Source organism: Camellia sinensis, chromosome 9 (assembly GCF_055761805.1).
Source record: "Camellia sinensis isolate YWXY chromosome 9, ASM5576180v1, whole genome shotgun sequence".
Classification (NCBI taxonomy): Eukaryota; Viridiplantae; Streptophyta; class Magnoliopsida; order Ericales; family Theaceae; genus Camellia; species Camellia sinensis.
In genome coordinates, this window is record NC_138969.1 from 50194357 (window position 1) to 50218471 (window position 24115).

At 31.7% G+C, this 24115-nt stretch overlaps 1 protein-coding gene and 1 long non-coding RNA gene across 2 annotated transcripts; one reads left to right on the forward strand and one right to left on the reverse strand.

Annotated features, from left to right (window-relative positions):
• The first annotated feature begins 3385 nt into the window (after positions 1-3385).
• LOC114278850 (uncharacterized) lies at positions 3386-6106 on the forward strand. Its single transcript, XR_014339660.1, has 2 exons — positions 3386-3640; positions 5548-6106. It is a non-coding gene; the product is annotated as an uncharacterized LOC114278850 (long non-coding RNA).
• Positions 6107-7247: 1141 nt separating this feature from the next.
• LOC114278499 (protein FAR1-RELATED SEQUENCE 5-like) lies at positions 7248-10789 on the reverse strand. Its single transcript, XM_082888985.1, has 8 exons — positions 8657-10789; positions 8431-8499; positions 8242-8313; positions 8035-8106; positions 7865-7933; positions 7695-7763; positions 7487-7585; positions 7248-7400 (listed from the first exon to the last, which is right to left on the reverse strand). Exons 1-8 carry the CDS (start codon positions 10787-10789, stop codon positions 7248-7250), a joined length of 2736 nt encoding a protein of 911 aa, XP_082745111.1.
• Positions 10790-24115: the final 13326 nt, after the last annotated feature.

Genomic DNA, 24115 nt, shown 5'->3' on the forward strand with positions numbered 1-24115 from the left:
CTGGCATTATATCTTTTGCTCTTCTAGAGGAATTGACTTATACTAGCATATTATGGGTGATGTTGAGTCTCTTAACTACATTCCATTTTTTTGCATCTCCACGGCTTTCCCTTCAGTTCTTTGCAGTTAAGGCATGAGGAAAAGGCTTCATCAGAGTCACCAACTAGGTTGTCCTTATTGTCTCCATGCTTCTCTGGTTCGGTTTCCATACTTTTGAGTGTGTCAGCCGCCAATGAGTGTGCAAAGGAAAGAATAAAATGTGCAAAAGAAAGAAAAAGAAAAAAAAATGTGCAAAAGAAAGGAAAGAAAAAAGGAAAAAGAAAATATTCATTGATTGAGGGGGAGCCTCTGTTTTTACTCAACAAATACCCCTTGATTCCTATTGGTTTGAGTTTCCTTTGTTATGCTTAGATTCTCTTGTCGGAGGTCCAGCTTTCAGATCGCTACTAGGATTTGAATCTAGCGTTTGTCGAACTCCAAGAGTCACACACACACTTTTATCATTGGATCTATGCTTTTCACATAATACATCACTTTTTTTTTTTTTTTTTTTTTTTTTTTTTTTTTTTTATGAGGAATCTTCTAGAGGCTGTGCTCATTGTGTTTTCAAGTAATTGTATTTCTTGGATAATCTTATGTGTTTTAAGGTACAACTTTGAAATTCCTTACTTGCTTCACCATATTTTTTCCTTCTTGTTCATTGTTTTCAGTACAGTGTTGTGGTTGCTTTTAGTGAGGGGGAGTTTGGTTTATCATCGCAAGAGTTTGTTAGCATAAACACTTTGATTTGTTTGGTAAGGGAGATTGGCTTTAGTTGATTTGCATGTTGCTATGCACTGCTTCTTTGTTGTTTCCTTCTTGTATGCTATTGCTAATTATATCATCATATCCTTGCTTGTGTGATTTATGCTTTTACTATAGTTGATTGAGCTTTCTTTGACAATTCATGACAAAAAAAAGGGAGAAAGTTTGAGGGTGCATATGTCTTAGGATTTTCATCTTTCATGCTATATGTTCTTAAAGTCTTAGGATTTTCATTATTCATGCTAAATGTTCTTAAAATCTCCAATTTACATCTATTCATTTTTCCATCTCATGCTTCAAGATAATCTTGTCATATGTCTATTGCTTTTTCATATACTCTTGTGGCACTAAAAGGTGTTTTGGAGATTGTGGCACTAATAACTATTTTACAGATCATGACCTTGAGAAAGAAGTTTGCTTTTGTTGGTTGTGATGCGTTAGGGTGTTTAGGATTTTATTTGTTAGGTGTGTTTTGTTATGGCATTGCCAAAGGGGGAGATTGTTAGGTTTTTATTTTTGGCAATCCCGTTTGACAAAACTCCTTTCAGTTATACTTTTATTCGCTCTTTTATTTCAGTGAGGCTATGAGTATTTAGATGTGAATCCAACCTAAATTATGCCTTGCAGAGAAGTTTCAGAAGATAATTCTTTCATATTTGCCACTTCCCTGACTATGTTGGGGATCGCGGGGGCCTAGGGGGCAGTGCCCAGGCGGGGTCGAGGGGCAGCGCCCCCGAAGCAAAAAAGCAAAAATGCAGTTGAAGTTGTTTGTTCGCTCGAGCAAAGAATCTTTGGTCCTAGAAGTTTGCACTGACTATAAAAATACTGAGAAGATTCTTTTTTCGCTCGAGCTAAACTTTGGTGGCTCGAGCGAAAACTCTTGGAAAAACACTCGTTTTAGTCTCCTTGCTCGAGCGACCATCACGGCTCTATTTTCTATAAATATGTGGCTTTATCAAATTTTAGGGTTACGGTTTCCAGATTTTTTTCTTGGATATTAGGGTTTATATCTGAAGCTTCTTTGCTTGTTTTCTTTGATATCTATAAGAGATTAATCATGAATTGAGTGGAATGTATCAAAAAGTTTGTTTACTTTGTTTTATTCAATACAAAAAAGAGAGTTGTTCTTCAGTGGATTCCGTGGAATTTTGGCCTGAAGCTTTAGTGGATTCTGGAATGGCTCATTGTCGTGATTCGACATCAGCGTTGTGGATTTAATGTTGGGCAACACAATTCCGAGGTGAAGACGGGCTAGAAGAGGCACATAGGGGTCGGTTCGATTTGGGCATGGATTCGCTAGGTAATTGAGAGTACACTTGTGTAATTCCTTTATTTCTTCTTAGTGGATTGTTTTGTGACTTTTGCCCGTGATTTTTTTTTAATTACAATTGGAGGCACTCCAATTGTGAGTTTTTCACATAAAATCGTTGTGTTGATTTATCTTGATTGTTTGATTGTGATTGTTATTTGTTACTTAAAATTGATATATAATCACAAATCAATATTTAGGGAATTTCTAGAATTTTCAAAGTCAATTAACAGCTTTTAATGATGTTAAAAATATGTTTCGATTAATAATTTAAGTAATTTTATTATTGTATAGGAGAACAATTATGAATTTAATTTTTTTAGTTAATTCTGTTAAATAAAAAATTATGACAATAGGGTATTTGTAATTTTTTAAATCAGAAGAGGCAATCTGTACTTTAAACAAACCTCAGGGTATTTGTAATTTACCCTATTTTTATTGAGTGATGATATACAAATATAAATTTTATATAGAATTTTCAAATACAATGATATAGCTTAATGGTTACCTTTTACTTTAAAACAAAATATCCATAAATATGATTTATATTTACAACAATATCAATATCACAATATTTTTATGATATTTTTTGTATAAATTTTTTTATATGAATAAAATTTTCATTTTTGTTTCCACCATTATAACTAGATTAGATCAATTTAATCTAGATATATTTAAAAAATATAAAATATGTACAATTTTTTTTTTAAAAAAAATTCATTAAATACAACAAAATAAGAAAATGTATTGAATTTATATATATATATATATATATATATTTTTTTTTGTATTTGGTGAGTTTTAAAAAAAAAAAAATTCAAAATATTATATTTCTTAAGTATATCTAGATTAGGTGTATCTAAAAAATAAAAATAAAAAATTACTTAAAATATTTTTAAAAATTCAGTAAAAATAAAATAATATGAAAAATAAAAAAAAAACTCATTTTGTTTGTGTGTGTGAGTTAAATCAAAGAAAATAATTTTTATTTTTCTTCAAAATGATATGAATAAAATATCTATATTATTTTATTATTTTATGTGTATGGAGATTAAAAGATAAATATGTTATTTTAATTTGACAGAGAGATAAATGTAATTTTTTAAATATGTAGAGAAAATCTATATTAAATATAAATCTCAAGGTTTTCAGTATAATTTATCCTAATTAATATTATTTCTTAATTTCGCTTACTGAAACTTCATCTAGTGAAGCATAATCATGATTTACGAATATGCCTGTTGTGTCTCGGAGACAGCGGGGGCGGCTGAAGAGTCCGGATCTTCTGCCATACTATCCTGCCGTGGTCAAAAACGACGTCGTTTTTGACCATTTTTTTTTTCTCGCGTTTCTTTTATGTTGCTTCAGAACTCAAAGAGAACCCTAGTGTTGCTTTAGAACTCAATCGGATTGAGAGTAGAGGCCAAACGACGAGGAGAGGAGAGGAGAGGCAGCGGTGAGGCAAGGGGAAACGACGGCGAAACAACGGCGACGAGGTCCGTTCGTCTTCAGGATCATTTTTCTCAGGTCCGTTCGTTATTTTGATTTCTGTTGGAATTCCTCATTTTTTCCCAAACAAATTTGATGTTAAAGCAAAAAAAAATTTCCCAAAAAAATGAGGAATGAAAATTTTCCTCATTTTTCTCAGGTTCGTTCGTTATTTTGATTTATGTTGGAATGCCTCATTTTTTCCCAAACAAATTTGATGTTAAAGCATGCCGAGTATAACAATGTGTTATTTCTGTTGAATTTTTGATGGATTTGTTGTTGAAACAGATGTGTTATTTCTGTTGAATTTTTGAAAATTTTTGTTGATTTGGTGTTACAGATGTGTTATTTGTGTTAATCTGTTCAAGATTAGGAACACCTTTGTTAAACTGTTATTTGTGTTAGGAACACCTTTGTTAATCTGTTCAAGATGTGTTATTTGTGTTAGGAACACCTTTGTTAATCTGTTCAAGATGTGTTATTTGTGTTAGGAACACCTTTGTTCAAGATTAGTATAGTCTCATCATGCTCACCATTTGACTGCTGAATTGTTGATTTGGTGTTACAGATGTGTTATTTGTGTTAATCTGTTCAAGATTAGGAACACCTTTCTTAATCTGTTAATCTGTTCAATTGGAATAATGACATTATGTGTAATCTGAGATGGTGAGATGGTGAGATCCATTTGACTGCTGAATAATGTGAGATGGTGAGATGTGGAATATATTGTGTAATCTGGGATCTCATCATGCTCCTTTCATTTTTTGTTCATTTTTTGTTAATCTGGAATATATTGTGTTAATCTGGGATCTCACCAAATTGAGCATCACTTGATTTTGTTCAATGTTTGAGACTGCTGAATATATTGTGTTGGCCATGAACAGGCACTGTAGGGTTGGCCATGAACACCTTTCTTTTTGTTCACCTTGATTTTGTTCAACTCTAGTGATTCCAGGAAGGTCCACCATTGTAAGATTAGGAACACCTATTTTGTTTGACACAGGCAACTGCCCTGTTTATTCATGTTTTCAATTACCATTGTCATGTTTTCTTCTTTTTTTTTTTGACAAACTATTGTTTACATGCATTGCCATTATAGATCAGAGATCCAATCCAAGTCATGCTGTCAAACAATCCAAGTCCTGCTGAATCATGTACTGGTCTATATTGGTCCAATATTGATCAAACAGTCCTGCTGTCAAACAGTACTTGTCCAAAGAAATTATTTGATCTATATTGGTCCAGACCAAATTCAGGACTCATTCTGTTGCCATATAAAAGGGAAAAAGTTTGATTCATGTCTCTCAAAATGATAGCATACTACCATATGAACTGTATTATCATAGCACAGTTCCTCTATCTCACATGCATCTTTGTATGTGACTTTTTTATGATTGGATTTCTTTTGTAGTTACTACCACTTCATTTGATTAATTTTCGCTTGTAGTTTGCAGCTTCTATGCTTCATCTAGGTATATCTCTTGCCCTCATATTATTTGTTTCCTGATTTTTTAAATGAAGTTTAATTTTAGATGGATGATTCATACTCGTTTAGGGAATTATTACATTATAATTTCATGGCTAGTCTTGTTAATTTACAATGAAAGTGAGTTTGGATGTAAACACATATACCAAAATCCATGTTCAAGGTTTATAGAAAAATTTGCATGAAATCATTCACAGATAGCATACAGTAGTGCATGCATACTAAAGATTGATCTAGCTATTTCATTAACTTCTGAAATCTAGCAGCTTAATAATTGTAAGTAGTATAAGATTGGGCAGATACCTAGTTGGTTTCAACTTCTGAATTGCAATTGCTATTGTTATATACTTTAGTAGTCAATTTAGGTTCATGTCATGCAATTTCCATTTTACTAATACATCTGAATTGCAATTGCTATTCTTAATGAACTGATTGTAATTGTGGAAAATGCTCTTACTAGGATCATGTCAATGTCAATGGGTTCAAACATTGATACTGGATATTTGCAAAATCATAGATGCAATTGTGGAAAAAAAGCTGCAGTGTTCATATCAGAATCAGAGAAAAATCCAGGGAGGCTGTATTTCAAGTGTGCAACTAGGATGTGCGAGTACTTTGGATGGGGACCGGCGTCGACTGGGAATGCATCAGATATCCAAAGGAAAAGTAAAGCTACTTATCTGAAGAATGAAGATGAGAGAGGCTATGATTATGATGTTGACAAACTCAATCAAATTATAAATAGATTGGAACGAGTTGAAGCAAACCAAGAAGCTATGAAACTGTTTATGTTCACAGCCATTGTGTTGATTGGTTTTACCATGCTAATAGCACTACTGAAGTGAATGTAATCTTTTAGTGATGCGCTTAACCTTTTTTTGGTGGATGTATTTGGATAACCTTAGTGAATGTAACCTTTTTTTTTTTTTTGGTGGATGTATGTGGGTTTTGAATGTTGTAGACCTGAAACTATGAATGTTGATATGTAAAGTTTAATGGAATTACCTATGTTTGACGAATGTGATGCGTCCTTAAACTATGAATGTTGATATGTAAAGCTTAATGGAATTACCTATGTTTGACGAATGTGATGCGTTTCTGTTTTGTTTCTGTGAATGACATTATAATGTTATGGACAGATCTCATTATTTTATAATGTTGTGGACAGATAGATCTCATTATTTTATAACGTTGTGGACATATTTCATTATTGTATATTCTTATTATTGGTCAGGTTGTACTTGTTCTTCACCAAATCTGTCGACAACATAAGACAACCAAATCTGTCCACAACATGACCGAATCTGTCCAAAATATTATAAATGTATCCAAATCTGTCCAGAATCCAAATCTGTGCAGACAACACAAAATAACACAAACCAAAACCAAATCTGTCCAAAAAAACAAAAAAAAAATGGTCCAAATCTGTCTAGATGATTCCAAATCTGTCCAGAACTTGATAAACCTTTGCAACACAAAATAACACAACAAAATTTGTCCAACATTTATGACACCAAATCTGTCCAAAACTGTCCACAACATTATAAACCTGTGCAACACAAAATAAGACAACCAAAACTGTCCAAATCTGTCCAGATTATTCGACACATGTCTAGAACAGTATAAACCTGTGCAATACAAAATAACACAACCAAATCTGTCCAACATTCATGACACCAAATCTGTCCAAAATAAAAGCAAACTATCCATAGGATGTCCATATCATTCCAAATTTGTCGACAACATTATAAACCTGTGCACTACAAAATAACACAACCAAATCTGTCCAACATTCATGACACCAAATCTGTCCAAAATAAAAGCAAACTATTCATAGGATGTCCATATCATTCCAAATTTGTCGACAACATTATAAACCTGTGCACTACAAAATAACACAACCAAATCTGTCCAACATTCATGACACCAAATCTGTCCAAAATAAAAGCAAACTATCCATAGGATGTCCATATCATTCCAAATTTGTCGACAACATTATAAACCTGTGCACTACAAAATAACACAACCAAATCTGTCCAACATTCATGACACCAAATCTGTCCAAAATAAAAGCAAACTGTCTAAATATGTCCAGAGCATTATAAATCTGTCCAACACAAAATACATCTGTCCAAAACAAATAAAGATAAAATAAACTTCTCAGGGATGTCCATCTACATGACTGTCAGCAGGACTATGTGACGCTTGCGAGAGATGGACTGCAAAGTTTTCAACACTTGTACCTCGAAGCAACCCCTGAAAAGATGTGTGAGTGGGATACACAGAAGGCATTGACTGAGGCGTGTTATTTCCCTGCAATACACCAAACCATGTATTCAACTTCGATTACAATGTATACTACATTTTAAATGTAAACTATGTCACTAATTATAACTCACATCATATGTACCATACGTAAGAGGAGGACCACTTGTACCACCCATAAGAACTTGAGGTCGAGGTTGAGATGGCGAAATGTAGATATCATGACGATGATCCTAAATGAATACCCATGACGAAAAACAAAAAAAAAAAGAAACAAATATTTTAAATTAATAACCAAAATTTTTTAAAAACTAAAGAAACATCATTGAACATTAATATTACCTTATTATAATTAATACCCATGACGAAACGAGGTTGTGATTGAGAAAAATTTACACCAAGACCATGATCCTAAATACAACCAATAGAAACTATGTAAACAAAATATTTGAATAAAAAACATGGTCATTATTTAACATTTTCTTAAAAACTTGCACATAAAAAACTATTACCTGATTAGAATTACTACCCATGACGAAACGAGGTTGTGATTGAGAAAAATTTACACCAAGACCATGATCCTAAATACAACCAATAGAAACTATGTAAACAAAATATTTGAATAAAAAACATGGTCATTATTTAACATTTTCTTAAAAACTTGCACATAAAAAACTATTACCTGATTAGAATTACTACCCATGATGAAACGCGATTGTGATTGACCTTGGCAAGTATAAATAGCAGCACTGGACTGCATTGCCAGACAAACCAATTAAAGATAACAAGAATTAAATGCCAAGGAACCCAACTTGGGAAGTGTAAACAGTAATAAGGTTGTGATTCACGCATGAATAAAACTACCATCCATGATTCAAAAACTAAATACCTGAATAGAATTACCACCCATGACGAAATGAGGTTGTGATTCACCTTGGGAAGTGTAAACAGTACCACCCGACTACATTGCGAAGCAAACCAAGTACACATAACAACAATTAACCATATAATGAACAAAGTTAATGAAATTAACTCATCAAACTAACCATATGAAGACCACATTACTATTAAATATTACCTGAATAGAATTATTACCCATGCGGAAATGAGGCTGAGATTCACATTGGGAAGTATAATCAGCGCCACCCTACATACAACGAAAAACTTTAATGAAAGTGGGTCATTACTAAAAAAAATCAATGTTTTAGTTTACTAATCTACTGTATTTTAATCGTATGCAATTTTACTAATCTACTGTATTTTAAAACTAACCATATAAAAACGACATTACTATTACATAATACCTGAATAGAATTACCACCCATGACGAAATGAGATTGCATCCTTTTCTTCTTTGCAATAGCTTTTTCCATCCCGCCTTTGATCCTCCTTCTCCCCTTAGTAGTTGACTCTCTTTTCTTCAGTCCCTTAGCTTGGATTGGACAATCTACTTCATCACTCTGTGGGCATGCGTTGCTTGACGAATTTCTCAAATCAGTTACCTCCACTTGACCACAACTGTGGAGACTTAATTTGTCTTCAACCATTACACTCAATTCTTCACCTTTTGAAACTAACAACTGATAAGTTTCTTCACTTTCAGCGGCTCTACTCGCTATTGCTCTAAACATGGTCATTAATGACCGATATCGGTCACTTTGATGTAATTTCACATCAGCCGTCATTTCATACCCACGTCTATCTTTCACTCGTTCAGCCCTTGCTTTTTTAGTCCATCGTTTGAGTATATATTGTGGAGGAAGTTCCGTTGCATTGAATACATCTCTAAGCACCTTGACACAATGTCGACATAGTATGCCCTTCACTTCAAACTTCTTGCAACTACAACTCAAAGAACCCCCTCCATCCATTGTCACAATCTTATCTTTTTTTCCATCGACCATTGTTCTTATTGTGAATATGGTCCTCTCACCATCATGAATAGTGCCTATAATGGATGCTTCAATGGACTGCACATACTCATTTTGGAATTCCTCAAATATTGTTTTCGTGTAAATCTCTGCCACTTGCTTTAACATCACAGTTGGAATTGAAACCCTCGGCAATTTTTGGGACAAATTATACTCGGCTTCCAATTCCTTATACCTCTTCTCATAAAGCACCCTCTCAAAATGCATGAAGAACTCCATCAAGTTATGGTCACAATTCAAATAATCCTTCAGAAATGCATTAAAGGATTCACTAAGTTGAGTAGTACTCATTCCAGCTGCCCAAGAATTCCTAATATATGGCCATCCCCATTTCTTCTTCACGCGAAAAGTCTGCTCCAACCAATGATTGTCGAATGCATCATACTTATCAAGCATTTGGTCCCACTGTATTCGGAATTGTTCTTCATCATCAATGTCATGCATAAATTTTGAAAACACAGCCTTGACCCCTACATCATCAAAAACAGAACTTACATGCTTGACAGCATTTTGCATCAAATGCCACGTACAAAGACGATGGTTTGTATCGGGCATGACAATTGGAATGGCCTTAGCCATCGCAGCATCTTGATCTGTGAAAATAGTTTTCGGAGCTTTGTTTGACATTGCCTCCAAAAAAATTTGAAACAACCATGTAAAAGATTCAGCAGTCTCATCATACATCAACGCTGCACCGAATATAACTGTTTCTCGATGATGATTAAATCCAACAAATGATCCAAAAGGTCTATGCTCGTTATTTAGTTTGTAAGTAGTGTCAAATGTGACTACATCACCAAACTGAGCATAGTCCATGATCATTTGAGCATAAGCCCAAAATATATTACTTATCTGCTCATCACAATCTAATTGGACTGCATAAAAAAAAGATGGATTTTCCACAGTTTTCTTACGAAAGTAATGCAACACACTACCCGCTTCCCCATATTCCAAATCTTTTTGTCTCTTCGATCTTAGGTAATTTTTTTGGTCCAATTTGGTGAAACCAAGTGATGCTCTTCCACCAGATTCCCTACCAAATAGTTCATAAGCAGACCTAAGAGGAATTCCAGACTGTGAAGCTAATTCTACTTCAATTGCTTGGGTGGTAGATATTTTTCTTTGGGAAGGCAACATATGAATGCAATCTTGAGGCACAAGATCATGATTATGATGTTCAACAAAATCACAAGCAAGATATTTTCCTGAAATTCTATCCAACTTGATACTAAATCGGGCACCACAACCACATCTTACCTCTTGTCTTGGATTTTTGACAAGTGGATCTCGTTTGTCAATACCCCGACTTCCCTCTTTGTAACATACAAACGTACGTGATGTTATCTCCTTCGTATGTTTGTTCTTGTTTGCATAGGCCTTCCTAATACTAAAACCCAACTTTCCCCCATACGTATTGTAAAATTCATATGCGGCTTGTTCAGAGTCAAATGGCATTCCCACTTTCGGCTTCCAACCACAATCATCAACAATATTACTTTCTTCCATTACCTACAATTCATATATATAAACCACATTTATATAAATAAACCACATTTACCTACAATACAAAAATCTAAATTTGAATTAACAGATTTTTCAGGAGCTAATCAGTTGCGTGCTAATTATAGAATGGATGGGGCTGGTGTAGATGACAAAACATCACTGTTTCAGAGTATGACCTTCAGTGATGGTGTTCAGGAACCATGTATTTGGTCATCTCCTGGAGGGATTCATAAAATCAATATAGGGAAACGGATATTCTGCAATAGCTCTTTGAATATGACAAGTATTGTTGCGGTTGGTTTTGACATGGATTATACTTTGGCTCAATACAAACCTGGAACTTTTGAGTCTCTTGCATATGAAGGCACTATCAGAAAGCTGGTGTATGATTTGGGATACCCTCAAGTTCATGCATAGCCATGGTTTTGCATAAAAATTGTATGCACAACACACTTATCTTCATGCTCTGCGTAAGTGATTTCAAATGAAACTTGTCGATTCTGATTTTTATCTAAAAATGCCATTATGCTAGACTGACATGTTAGTTTTAGTATAGATTTAAGGACATATAATGGGTACTTTCATTATTTGATTTGATTTTCACCTTATGTCTGTTATTTTATAAAATTTGCTTTTCTTTGTCAACCATGTTTTTTGTATTCATTTAAATAAGTTTGAACCTTATGCCATGATAGGTAATGGTCATACTCAAGTTCCTTTGGTATTTAGTTATCTGTTGTTCTGGCATGGACTTTTGATTGGAAGTACATGGTCAGAGGTTTGGTTCTTGATAAAAAGAGAGGCAACATATTGAAGGTAACTGTTTGGTTCTTGAAGGTAACTGTTCCTTTGGTAAACTTTCTTAGTTGGAAATTTTTCTCATGACTTAATTAAATACATATCAATGAATCAATGTATAACATATGAAATCAGATTCAAATCAATGAATCAATGGGTTCCTTAATCTGAATCAATGGGTTAAAAAATCAATGAGTCAATGAATCAATGGGACAAAATCTGTATCAATGAATCAATGGGTCAAAATCTGTATCAATGAATCAATGGGTTAAAATATATCAATATATATCAATGAATCAATGTATAACATCTGAAATCAGATTCATTGATATATATAAAATCTGAATCAATGAATTGATATATATAAAATCTGAATCAATGAATTGATATATATAAAATCTGAATCAATGAATCAACATATGAAATCTGATTCATTTCATATGTATAACATATGAAATCAGATTCAAATCAATGAATCAATGGGTTCAAATCAATGAATCAATGGGTTCCTTAAAAAATCTGAATAACATTTCAACGGGTTAAAAAATAAAATCTGAATCAATGAATCAATTTATAACATTTTAGATTTCAATGCCTAAAATCAATATAGAACCATCAATGAATCAATATATAACAGCAAGATGATGAAATATACCTCGCTGTCGCCGCAATGTCGCCTTCCCACCATCGCATCGCCGCCGGACTCACCGTCGCCCACGGTCCTTTGCTCGCCATCGCGTTGCTCCTCCATCTCCACCATCTCTTTCGTCTCTCAGTTCCTCTCTCAGTTCGCGTTAGTTCAGTCGCCTCTTTCAGTCGTCTCTCGCGATAACTCTCTCTCTTCTACTAGGGTTCAGTCACCTCTCACGATGCCTATATCTCTTTGCTAGGGTTCACTAACTCAGCAAAGGCTAAGAAGACGATACACAGAAAGAGAAAAGAGGGGAAACAGAAAAGGGGGGAAACAAGGGATGGGTTTTTGAATTAAAAAAAAAAAAAGTAAATAAAATGGTCGTGGTATACAAAACGACGTCGTTTTGTATACCACGGCAGGAACCACGGCAGGATAGTATGGCAGATGATCTGCACTCGGCGGGTGAAGCACTGGGCAAGTGAGATATGCTTGCTTGGGCCAACGAGACGGACGGCTTTTAAATATAATCTTAGGTCTTATTTGTTATAATTTAAAAAAGTTAAAGTTAAAAAGTTATTATTCTATTTAAATTATATTATTTTATTTAAATCACATCACTTCTCTATTATATCACTTCAAACTTAACTCATATCCAATTCATATTTCATAAAAAGTCAAAAAGTATACTTATTTAAATTATCTCAAACCATCCCGTTTGGGCTACCTCTCAGAACTGGAGGAGGTTCTTTCGTCTGTAGAGCTCATAATGAGTTTTATTTTGTAAAGTTTTTTTATGGGTTTATCGCTCATATATATATATATATATATAAGATCGATTTGATAATTAAAACATGTTATATCGTGTTTGTCAAAAAAAAAAAAAAAAGATGGTTTACTTTTAGAAATACACTTACTATCTATGTTTTTTAGAGACAAATATTATAAATTAAATAGGATATGATTATTATATTGTCCTAATTTTTTTTAAAAAAATAATATACACAAAAAATCTTATAAAATGAAACTCTTAATAGACCTCACGTGCTCAAAAAACACCCTTCCATTTGGATTTTCGACTAAAGGAAACCCAACTCATTCTTATATATATATATATATATATATAATGTAATATACATAAATACTAAACTTTATGTCATGCAATAGAGAAAAATTTTAAAAAATAAAGCCCATTTCAGAGATATAATAAGTGCAACATCAGTAAATACGAAAAGTTTGTAATATTTATTAGTGTATATTAGGAGTGTAAAAATAACCTGCAGTCCGGGGTGGGCCTGACCCGTTTAGGCCCATTTGGATCTGAACCCGAACCCGGTTGGAGCCCCTAGGCTTGGGTTATCATTTTGAAGTTTAGCCCGGTCTGTGGGCCCGGCCTGCTTGTCCCATTCTATCTTAAGGTCCACTTAAAGCCCGACCCGAGGCCCGGCCCACCCCGAGGTCTAGTGTCTTTTTTAGTGAAAAATAATAAAATTTTAAAAGAAAAAATTAAATTATTTTTTTTAAAAAAATGGCCAGGCCCGACCCAACGGCCCGCCCAAGGCTCAAATACCCTTGGGCTCTAAGGCCTGGGCCTAATTTTTTGACACGTGAGCCGGTCCGAATTTTGACGGGAGCCAACGAGACTCGATATGGGTCGGGCCGAGCCAGATTTACACTCCTTTATATTAAATTATTCATAGAAAAAAATTCAATAGCAAAAAAAGTAGCAAAAAGAAACTCCTTGATTTTTTTTGGTATAACTTCAAAAATTGAAAGATGATAGTTTGAAATTTTTTTTTCTTAATTTTGAATCTATATATTATATAAGTAAAATGAGGTTTCTAATATGAATGATTCTAATGCCTCTAAAGTCTCAAATTAAATTTTTATAATTATAAATTTATTATATTTCTTACGTGGTATACTCCTCCGATGTTATTCTTATTTGTTTTGAATTTTCGAATTTAAAAAAAAAAAAATTCAAACAAAGGCACAATCTTTTTAAACTCTCTCAAATCACCCTTCTTTCCTCCCCTCTTATTTATGTTTCTTTTACCTTTCCTTTCCTCTCCTCTTCTTCAATTCCTCTTTCTAAGTTTCCATAGGTTCTTGAGTCATTGTGAGCACACAACTCACCAAAGATGAGGACTGCAATGAGGGCACCCATTACGAATAAATGACTTGGGAGTTTGTGTGTTATGGTGATTGATATGTGTTCTTGTCAATTAATTCAATTATCTTTTCGGGTACTCATTCACCAAGTTGTAAGTATTTTCTCCCCCTTTTCCTCTTCTTATGCCACATCCATTTTGATTATTTCTTTGTTTATTCTTAAATTTTTTTCATCGAAACCTATGCACCAAATAAAGTAACCCCGAGTTTACAAGGCTCTTGAGATTATAAGGCTACCGGTGAATTATGCAAGTAGTAAATCTATGTACGTTTTTCTTCTATTTAATCTATTTGGATTAGATATTAAATTTAAATTAATCTTTTTTTACTGTTTACTTTATTTTGCTTTGTATATATTCCCATGTTTTTACTGATTTGAACGGATTCTTATAACATTGCATTGTTGTGGGATAGAAAACTATAAGGATCTTTCATCTAAAATGCTCTATTAGCTCTAAAATATTAATCTGAATTTTTAATTTTTAAATTTTAGTAAACACACATGGCATAGAAATATTAGTCCATCTAACAATATCTAAAACTTTGAAAATTAAAAATCTTATAAAATAAAATGTCAAAAATAAAATTTAGCCGTCTAATTTGAAAGTTAAAAAAGGAAATTCCAAATATAACTTTAGTCTAATATAATTTCAAATTTTAAAAATATTTACTTCAAAAAAATAAGAAAACGGAAAAGCATAATTTTATGTTTTCCTATTCTATATTTGAGTGATTCTCTCCTTCTAAAACCCAAAAATTATGGGATAGTTTTTATAATTTCGAATTTTAAAATTTATTTCTTGACAGGTTAACCAATTATTTTTTTTTCAATTTTTTAAATCAAAAAATTAGAAAAATTAGTTTGAGAGATTAGAGTGCTTCAAAATTAGTTTGACGAGATTTTATTTCTTTATTTGTTTAATTCGGATATCATGTAAGACACATGAATAATTTTTATTTTTTTAAATTAAAAATTGATTTTAGGCAAGTATCAATTTGAATTGATCTTTTTTTATTTTATTTTATTTTAGGTAAAGATGTTAGAAGATTTTAAAGAAATTTTATTTATTTATTTATTTTTAATTCGAAAATTATATGAATAACAATTTTAGAAGATGGGCAAATAATTATTTAATTCATTACTTTAAATTGGAAGGCCAACAAATTATGTTTCTGTATTTGATTTTAGGAAATGACGAATTTAAGCAACTGTCTTAGAAGATGTGTTTGAAGAGATTTTATTTATTTGTTTTTCAATTTTGAAAAATTTTCTATATTTATTTTTTTATTAAAAAATTATATGAATAGATTTGGATTGATCTTATTTATTTATTTATTTTAGCGAAGGAAGGATTTTAAGTAAACATTTTAGAAGATGGGAAAATAAATATTTAATTCATTTCTTTAAGTCGGAAGTTCAACAAACTGTGATTATGTATTTAATTTTAGAAAATGACGAATTTTAGGCAATGATATTAGGAGATGGGTTGGGAAAGATTTTATTTATTTAATTTGGAAATGATTATAGTGTACTTCTGATGAAAATGATTAAAGTTTAATTGATTCTAAATTATTTTTCATATATATTTTAGACAAATTTTCTGTTATTATTTAATTTAAAATATTAAATTTTAATTATTTATCTATAACCGTGTATGGCACGAGTATTATGTTAGTATCATCTAAAACACAATACTTTTTCTTAGACTTATTTTTAAAATTAAAATATTTAAGAGAGATTTTGAAAAAAATATATATAAAATATAACACCTCAAATGATATATAAAAAAAAAAAAAAAATTAGACTTTTCTAAAATTCACATTTCAACTTGAGAGAACTTGAGGAGCTCATAGAGCCCAATATCGATTCTGTTTCAATGATATGCAAATTTATTTTGTAAGTCCTTCAATATATGTCATCCATAAAAAAATTAGTTCAATTCAATAATCAGAACCTTTTTATTTTATCACATTTATCTTCAAAAAAATAGACAACACATTTATTTTAAAAAATAGACCATCATTCTTTTAAAGACAAACAATATATTCTTTTTAGAAACCTCTTCACCATTATCAATTGGCTTTGGTTGAATGTCTCTAATACTTCAACATGGTATTAAAACTAGCTCTTGGGTGACTTTGCAAGTCAAGTCTCCTTTCCATTGGTGGAATTAGAATTTTGATTCATGAGAGGCACCATTAAAATTGAATCGTTAGCCATATCAATCATGGCATAACCGAATTCAATTTTCATTTGGTAATAGAATGACCAAAGATTAATGTAATGACAAAGCAATGTGCTTAGAGTTATTTTTAGTTAATTAATTTATTTATTTTTGGTTGATTTGCTATTTTAGTTCATGAATATGATGATAATCACAACTTAAAAGATAATCATATGAATAAAAAAAAAAGAACATAGGTGTAAAGAAAAACACAAGAGAGAAAAGAAAGAAATGAGAGAGAAATAATTATGGAAACTTTTTGACAAAATTAAACAATATAGTGGTAAATTGTAAAGAATTTACTAAAAATAAAGAGTGAAAAAAAATGTTGTTGAGTGAAATTTAGCCATGAAGAAGTTTCTCCCAGTGGTTGCTCACTTCACTACTACTATTTCCCATTTTGATTTATTTTCTTGTTTATGCAATGCTCTAAATTTGCAGATAGTAAAACACAATGAGGATTCACAAATAAACACATTCTTGCACAAAGAGAGAAAGAGAGGGAAAGAGGTAAATTATCATATTCAAATTCAAAAGAACAACAACAAAGAGCAATGGCTATGGCTATGGATACATGAAACCAATAGCCAGACAATTAACAGAAACAAAACCCTAACATGGATAGGAAATCAAATTCCATCTCCTTCTTATTCATTATGCATTCATTTAAGTAAGTTTTTGGGAAAGCTGCCATATGAAAAAGTTGCTCTTTTTATCCAAGTTTAATTTGAGGATCCAGAAACACAAAGCCATTGACCAACAAAGAGAGCTTTGCAGTTGACATTCGGATTGATCGAAAGGAAGAATTCAGTACTCAAACTGAATGCCTTTGCAATGGAAAAACATGTCTCTCCGCTTTGCACTCCCACAACTGCATCACAATTTACCGCAGACTCTGCCTTCTTTACCACAACTGTTGCAGATCAAGGTAAGAAAACAAAAACAAGAAAATATGTGATGATTAAACTTGTAAGTTTAATGACACCTTCAACCTTTGCATACTTAATGGCTCAATCAATTTTTTTTTTTAATTAATTTTTTATAAACTTAATAAAAATAAAAAAAATATTTTATAAACTTAATAATAAAAATAATAATAATAGGGACAATTTCAGAAAACAAATCTTAATTGTAGTCAAAAGAAAAATTAATAATTTTGATTTTTCAATGAGGGAAATTTGAAGAAAGTTTTTTAAAACCATAGATAACATAGTAAAAATTAAAAAATTCAATAATTTACTGGTCCCAATATAGCTCTACCAATAAGTAGAACACATAATGTGTACTAAAAAAATGTACTACATGTCTGAAACTCATCTAGAGTAGATATGAGTTATATTTGAAATAAATTTCAGCCGTATAATATTTTCTATGTGCACATTCTGTGTTTCAATTTTTATGCCGCTAACATTGTTTATAGCTACATTTGTATTCAAGTGTGTGTTAGAAGATTCAAAACTTACCACCAAGAACAAGAGAGAGTATCAAAACCATGTTTAGAAACATGGTAGTTTTGTTGCTTGTCTTGGCCATGTTTTCTATATTTTATTTCTTCTTCTTCTTACTCAAAAAATTGTAATGTCCCTCTCTTTTGGGTTGTGGCTTCTTTTAATCCCTCCTATTTATAGTAAACCTTTCATGAATGAGAACCAACACTAAAGCCCAAAAACAGAATTGTCGACAATTTTGATACTGGCCGGCTTTACCCCAAAACAAAAAAGATAACAAAACAAAAACAAAAAACAACGACAGCATGCATAGCCAAGCATAAACATGAGATCGGTATCAAATCTACTTAATTTATCCAAAACTATTAAAATCATAATAGTAATTTTGCATGGCTAAAGTATATAAATGAAGATTATGAAAGAAATTTTTAATCAATGTGGTAATTAATATGATATAAAATTATACAAACGCTTTAAGTAAAATATATTTTCAAAAGTAAACTCCGGAAGAGATGTATCTAAAAGATTTAGGTTAAGTTTGGTTATCCTAAATAAGTATACACTTTTTATCTTTTTAACTTTTTTTCATCACATCATCTACTTTTCTGCACAACCTTTCGTAAAAAGACAAAAAGTACACTTATTTAAGTCATCCCAAATAACCCCTTATATTCACGTAATCATTGTTGTTGTTAGACAATGTAGGATCACAACAGGTTATGAAGAGTACGGTAAACTTTTCACAGAAACTTGGAAAACAATTAAAAAAATATAAATTAAAAAAAAAACACCTAAAATAAAATTAGAAAGGGACTGACTTTCCTCCAGTTGTTGGGCCACCATAGGTCCCATTTTAATAATTCAGATCATTCAATATGTAGAACTCGTTGAGTACTATATGTCTATAAAAAATCATATTGACTGGATATCGATACCTATTTCATCAGATTAAATTTCTATCAATCATATATTTTTTTACCGTCTATTTTTTTTTATATAAAACTGATTTGATCACGTAACTATAAATATCCGATCAATGTGATTTTTTACGGACCTATAGTACTCGACGGGTTTTACACATTGAATGGTTCGAATTATCAAAACGAGACACGTAATAAATCCTTGATGCCATTGTTTGTTCAAAAATATTTGAGAGCTCTAAACCAGGATCTCTAAAGGAGCTTTAATGAGTGGAGTCCACTATTGATTTGATGTTTTGACTCTTTTTTTTTTTTTTTTTTCATTGCCACATAAATAGAGCTCAATTTAGAATTTTACTTTTATAGCTCTCTATCACCACCCTTGTTTGTTTAGCTTTGTACATCAAGTCATATCATGCAATAGATTTATTGGTAAAACAAACCAATTGGAGGAAAAAACAAGGAAGAATGAAAAAAGAGTCATTAATTAATGAGTGGTGATAGAGAGTTTTAAAAATAGAGTTTTAAATTGAAATTTACTTATATGGCAGTGGAAAAAAAAAAATCAAAACATCACATCAATAAATTGGTCCTATCTATTAGAACTCATGATTTAAAACTCTCAAATATTTCTATTAATTAATTAATAAATTTAGAGTGAGGGCGTGGCCCCCATAGTCCCCCCACCCCCACATCTGAAACCTTCTTGTTTCACCGTCTGCCCATAATACCGCAATAATTGGTATAAAGCCTCTGATTTTTCTCATTTTTCTATTTTAATAAAGGAAAATTTGAGATGTTCACGTGATACATTATAAGTTTTGTTTTTGATAATTCAAATCGTTTATTTTATAAAGTTATTAATATATGTTATTCATAAAAAATAAAAAAAATTAATTTGATTTGATAATGATAACTTTTTTCATTTTACCACATTTCTTTTCAAAAAACTAGACAGTAAATATATTTTAAAAATATATCATTAATTTTTTTAGAGATAAATACGATAAAATAAAAATATTACGATTATCAAATTGAACTTAAATTTTTTTTATGAATGATATACATTAAGACTGTGTTTGGTTTAAGAATTTTGAAAGGAATCTAAAAGAGAAAAGTGAAAATATGTGTGAAAGGGAAAAGGAAAGGGATTAAGGGATATTCATATTTATCCTCATTTTTCCTTTCTCTTTTCAACTCCCTCATCAAATCTTTAAACCAAACATAATTTAATAATATTACAAAATAAATAGTTTAAATCATTAAACAATACTAGTGATGAACCCAACAAATCATTCAAGTACCCTCATATAAAAATTTTAACAAGAGAATAATTAAACCCTTAATTTATTATTATTTCATAATTAATTTGGTTTACTTAAACTTTATCTACTGAAGCATATAATAATGGTTTTGGGATGCTTGCGGCACGTCAGTTATGTCCTTTGTTGGGATTATTACTAGGACAGTAAACAAATCGAATCGAGTTGAGTATTAATATGTTTAGACTTATTTATTAAAATTTTAATTAGTTCAAGTTTGAGCTCAAGTTAGTAAAATTTCTCTGATTTGACTTAGTGAAATTTCTCAGACTTCACTAATTTGTCTTAGTAAAATTTCCCTAGGTGCTTTTGTTTTAGTAAAATTTCACTAAATGTTAATGTCAATAAAATATCTCTGATTTGACTCCGTGAAATTTCCCTAACTTCACTAATTTTACCTTAGTAAAATTTCACTGAGTGTTAAAGTCAGTAAAATTAAAGCAAATCAGTGGAGAGAGAGAGAGGCCAGAACTATTTAGTTAAACAAGCCCTTACAACAATAACTATTTAGTTAAACTAGTCAGGAACAATAGCAGCAGCAACAACAACAACAATAACAGTACTAGCAGTGGCTTCATAGAAGCCAAACTTGCAGGCACCCTGAGCACTATAACCAAGCAGAGTAGGTACCCATCCCCTGAAGAAGCCCCTGACCCCCTACTTCTGCATCAATACTCCAAAACCAGATGAGATGCTCTTGTATTTTGAAGGGTCAATCTGCATATTATATTTGATGAGATCAAGAGGAGTAAGGGCCATGTGAGTGAGGCCACAACTAAGGATTCCACCGGCGGCTTACAGTAGGCCGTCCCATGATTTATTAGTTTTAAATACAAATTTAAAATTATTATAATTAGCTCATAATTTTTGCATTTAGGAGCAATAAGAGTGATGTTGAGATTATTTATATATTTTAGAAAAAAAATACTTTTAAGAAGAGATATTACAACAGTTTCAAAATCGCATACAAAATCTATATGCTGTTATAATTAAAAAACTTTGTCATCTTATTGAAGTTTAAAGTTGCAATTCCTTTTTTTTTTATTTTTTATTGTTTAATTTTTGTTAATATGTGCCACAATATGATTGGTTTATAAATTAGTTTTATATTCTTAAAATAAAATTTTAAATTTAGATTCTTTCTTAAATTATGTTACTAGAATAAGCTCAATATTCATTCTTTAATTTATGTATCTTTTATTAAATTATAAAATAAAATTTTAACTTTAATTTCTTTTTTAAATTATGTTACTACAATTAGAATGAGATGAATATTCACATGTATCATAATGATATGTCATAATATTATTAGTCTAAACATAATATGTTATTAAATACACGTATTCAAATTATTAATCACTATTATAGAAATGGTAAATTATAATTACAAATACAAAGCCTCCAGCTCCTAAGTCCCCCCAAGCTATGTCTTTGGAGGAGGCATGTCATCAGTACCTGAAAACAGTTTCCTAAGTAAGGTGAGCCAAAACCCAGTAGAGATAGACTAACACAATATATGGGGTTGAACTAAGATATAAGTGTCTGGCATATATTCAATATTCATGACAATACATGTTCTCCACATAAATACACAATAACAATATTCATATCTCAATCCATTCCCTTCTATCTATTTCGAGTTAATTCATTTCTTTTCAATTCATAGGCCAAGTTTATAACTGTCACGCCCCCAAAATAATACAATAAAGATAACTCATATGCGGAATAAACATGAGAAACAACATACTTTTATATATCAGAGTTCACTGTTTAACAACCAGTTAAATGCCATGTAGGCTTACATGTTTCCAAGTCATTGCTTGGTTACACAAATTGAGTCTCGCACATTACATCTTAAGCCCTTGGCTTTACAAATAACAAACATACACACATAAGGCATAATTAAGAAGCTCTTGCTTCCCAAAACTCCATCCACGCTATTGCCTTGGAGGAAGCATCTCACCTGTACCTGAAAATGGTATTCCCATATAGGGTGAGCCAACAGCCCAGTGGAAATAATCTAACACAATTTATGAGGTTTAGCAAAGGTATAAATACAACATACATAAACAATACCGATCCTGAAACATCCACAAGACCTGTATATCCATATGCCACTAAGACCAACCTTATTCCATGTTCCTTTAATTCATTTCCAGTTCATATATGCTACTCAATTCATGAGTTAAATTCATTATCTTTCAACAATCAAAATGAGAGTACAACTCAATGATTTTTCAATTATGCAAAACTCACATAAACACTTCAAACCTTCCATTTTATGGATATTTCGTCCGAAGGAATCGGCACCCATTTATATATAAAATTTCGGGTCTTTCACCCAAGACACTTCGGCCAACTTGCTTTAAATGAAGTCTATCCTCTTTCTCCTCCCAAACAAATATACATATGCAATGTATTTATAAACATAATCACATATAGAGTACATCCCCTTTCTCCTCCCAATAAACATATATATACAATGTATCTATAACATGGTCATATTCAATGACACCAACAATGGATTAGCATTAAATCGCCTAATCTTCATGTAATTTCTACAACAATCATAGTTATTCCACCGATAGCCCAATGCAATTATTTCTAAAGAGATGTTCAATATCAAAATAAATAGTTTATTCAAAACTTCCATAGGTAAGATAATACATATCCAATATCACCATTTATAATCACAACATTCCAATTTCACGTTTTCAATTTTAATCCCAATTATTTATGCAAAATAATAATTTAATCAAAATTGGGACAGAATCCCCCTTTCACCAAATATCAACCCAAACACCAAAATCAACTATTTTGGCACAACATGATCTTATATTCAAGCCTCATACTCGTTTACCTCATATTCATCAAAATCCCTCTTTTCATTTCACACCCAAATCCTAGATTTGTCTAAACCACAACCAAATCTCATCATCTATACACAATAGCAAATAACTAAGCTAAAAACCATATTAGAGTGTAGAAAATCCCTACCTCAAGTTTTGAAGAGAATCTGAGATGAGACCCCAAAATCTACGGTGTCGAAACTCGATCTCCACTGCACACAATGAAGCCCTCGAGGTGATAACCAACTTTGGTGAAGAACTTAGGCTTAAATTCCAATGGATTTGGAGAAATCAAAGAGAGAAGATGACTTCTAGAGAGAGAAGCTCTAGACTTGGAAATTTGGAGAGTTTTAGAGAGAGAGAGGAGGCTGCAAAAAGTGATCTGAAACCCTAAGTTACGGACTAATATAACAAGGTTACTCGAGCGTGAAATACAGTTTCCCATAAGCAATTTCGAATACATTTTGCATTTTTGCTTTCGACGAGCTGACCGGGTCAAAATTGGGATCGCTACAACAATTTTTCAAATAACCCAACTGAGACTATAACTCAGTGGTTCTGAATCAACATAACAATCATACAAGTACTTCAATCTTGCCATTTCACAAAAATTTCATCCACGAGATCGGCACCTATGTACTCAAATGATTTCGGGACTTTCACCCTAGACACTCCGGCCAACTTAATTTTCAATGGAGTCCATTCCTTATCTTCTCCCAAAACATTATACATATACAATGTATTTAAAGATACCTTCATATTCAATGACACAATTAAATGATTAGTTTTAATTTACCTAATCCTCATGCAATTTCTACAACAATCATAGCCATCCTCCACTGATAGCCCAATACAGTTATTTCTAAATAGATATACAATCTTTATAACAGGTAATTCATTAAATTTTCGTAGGTGAGTGATTTAATAAATCTAACTACACTATTCATTCATACATCCTCCCAAT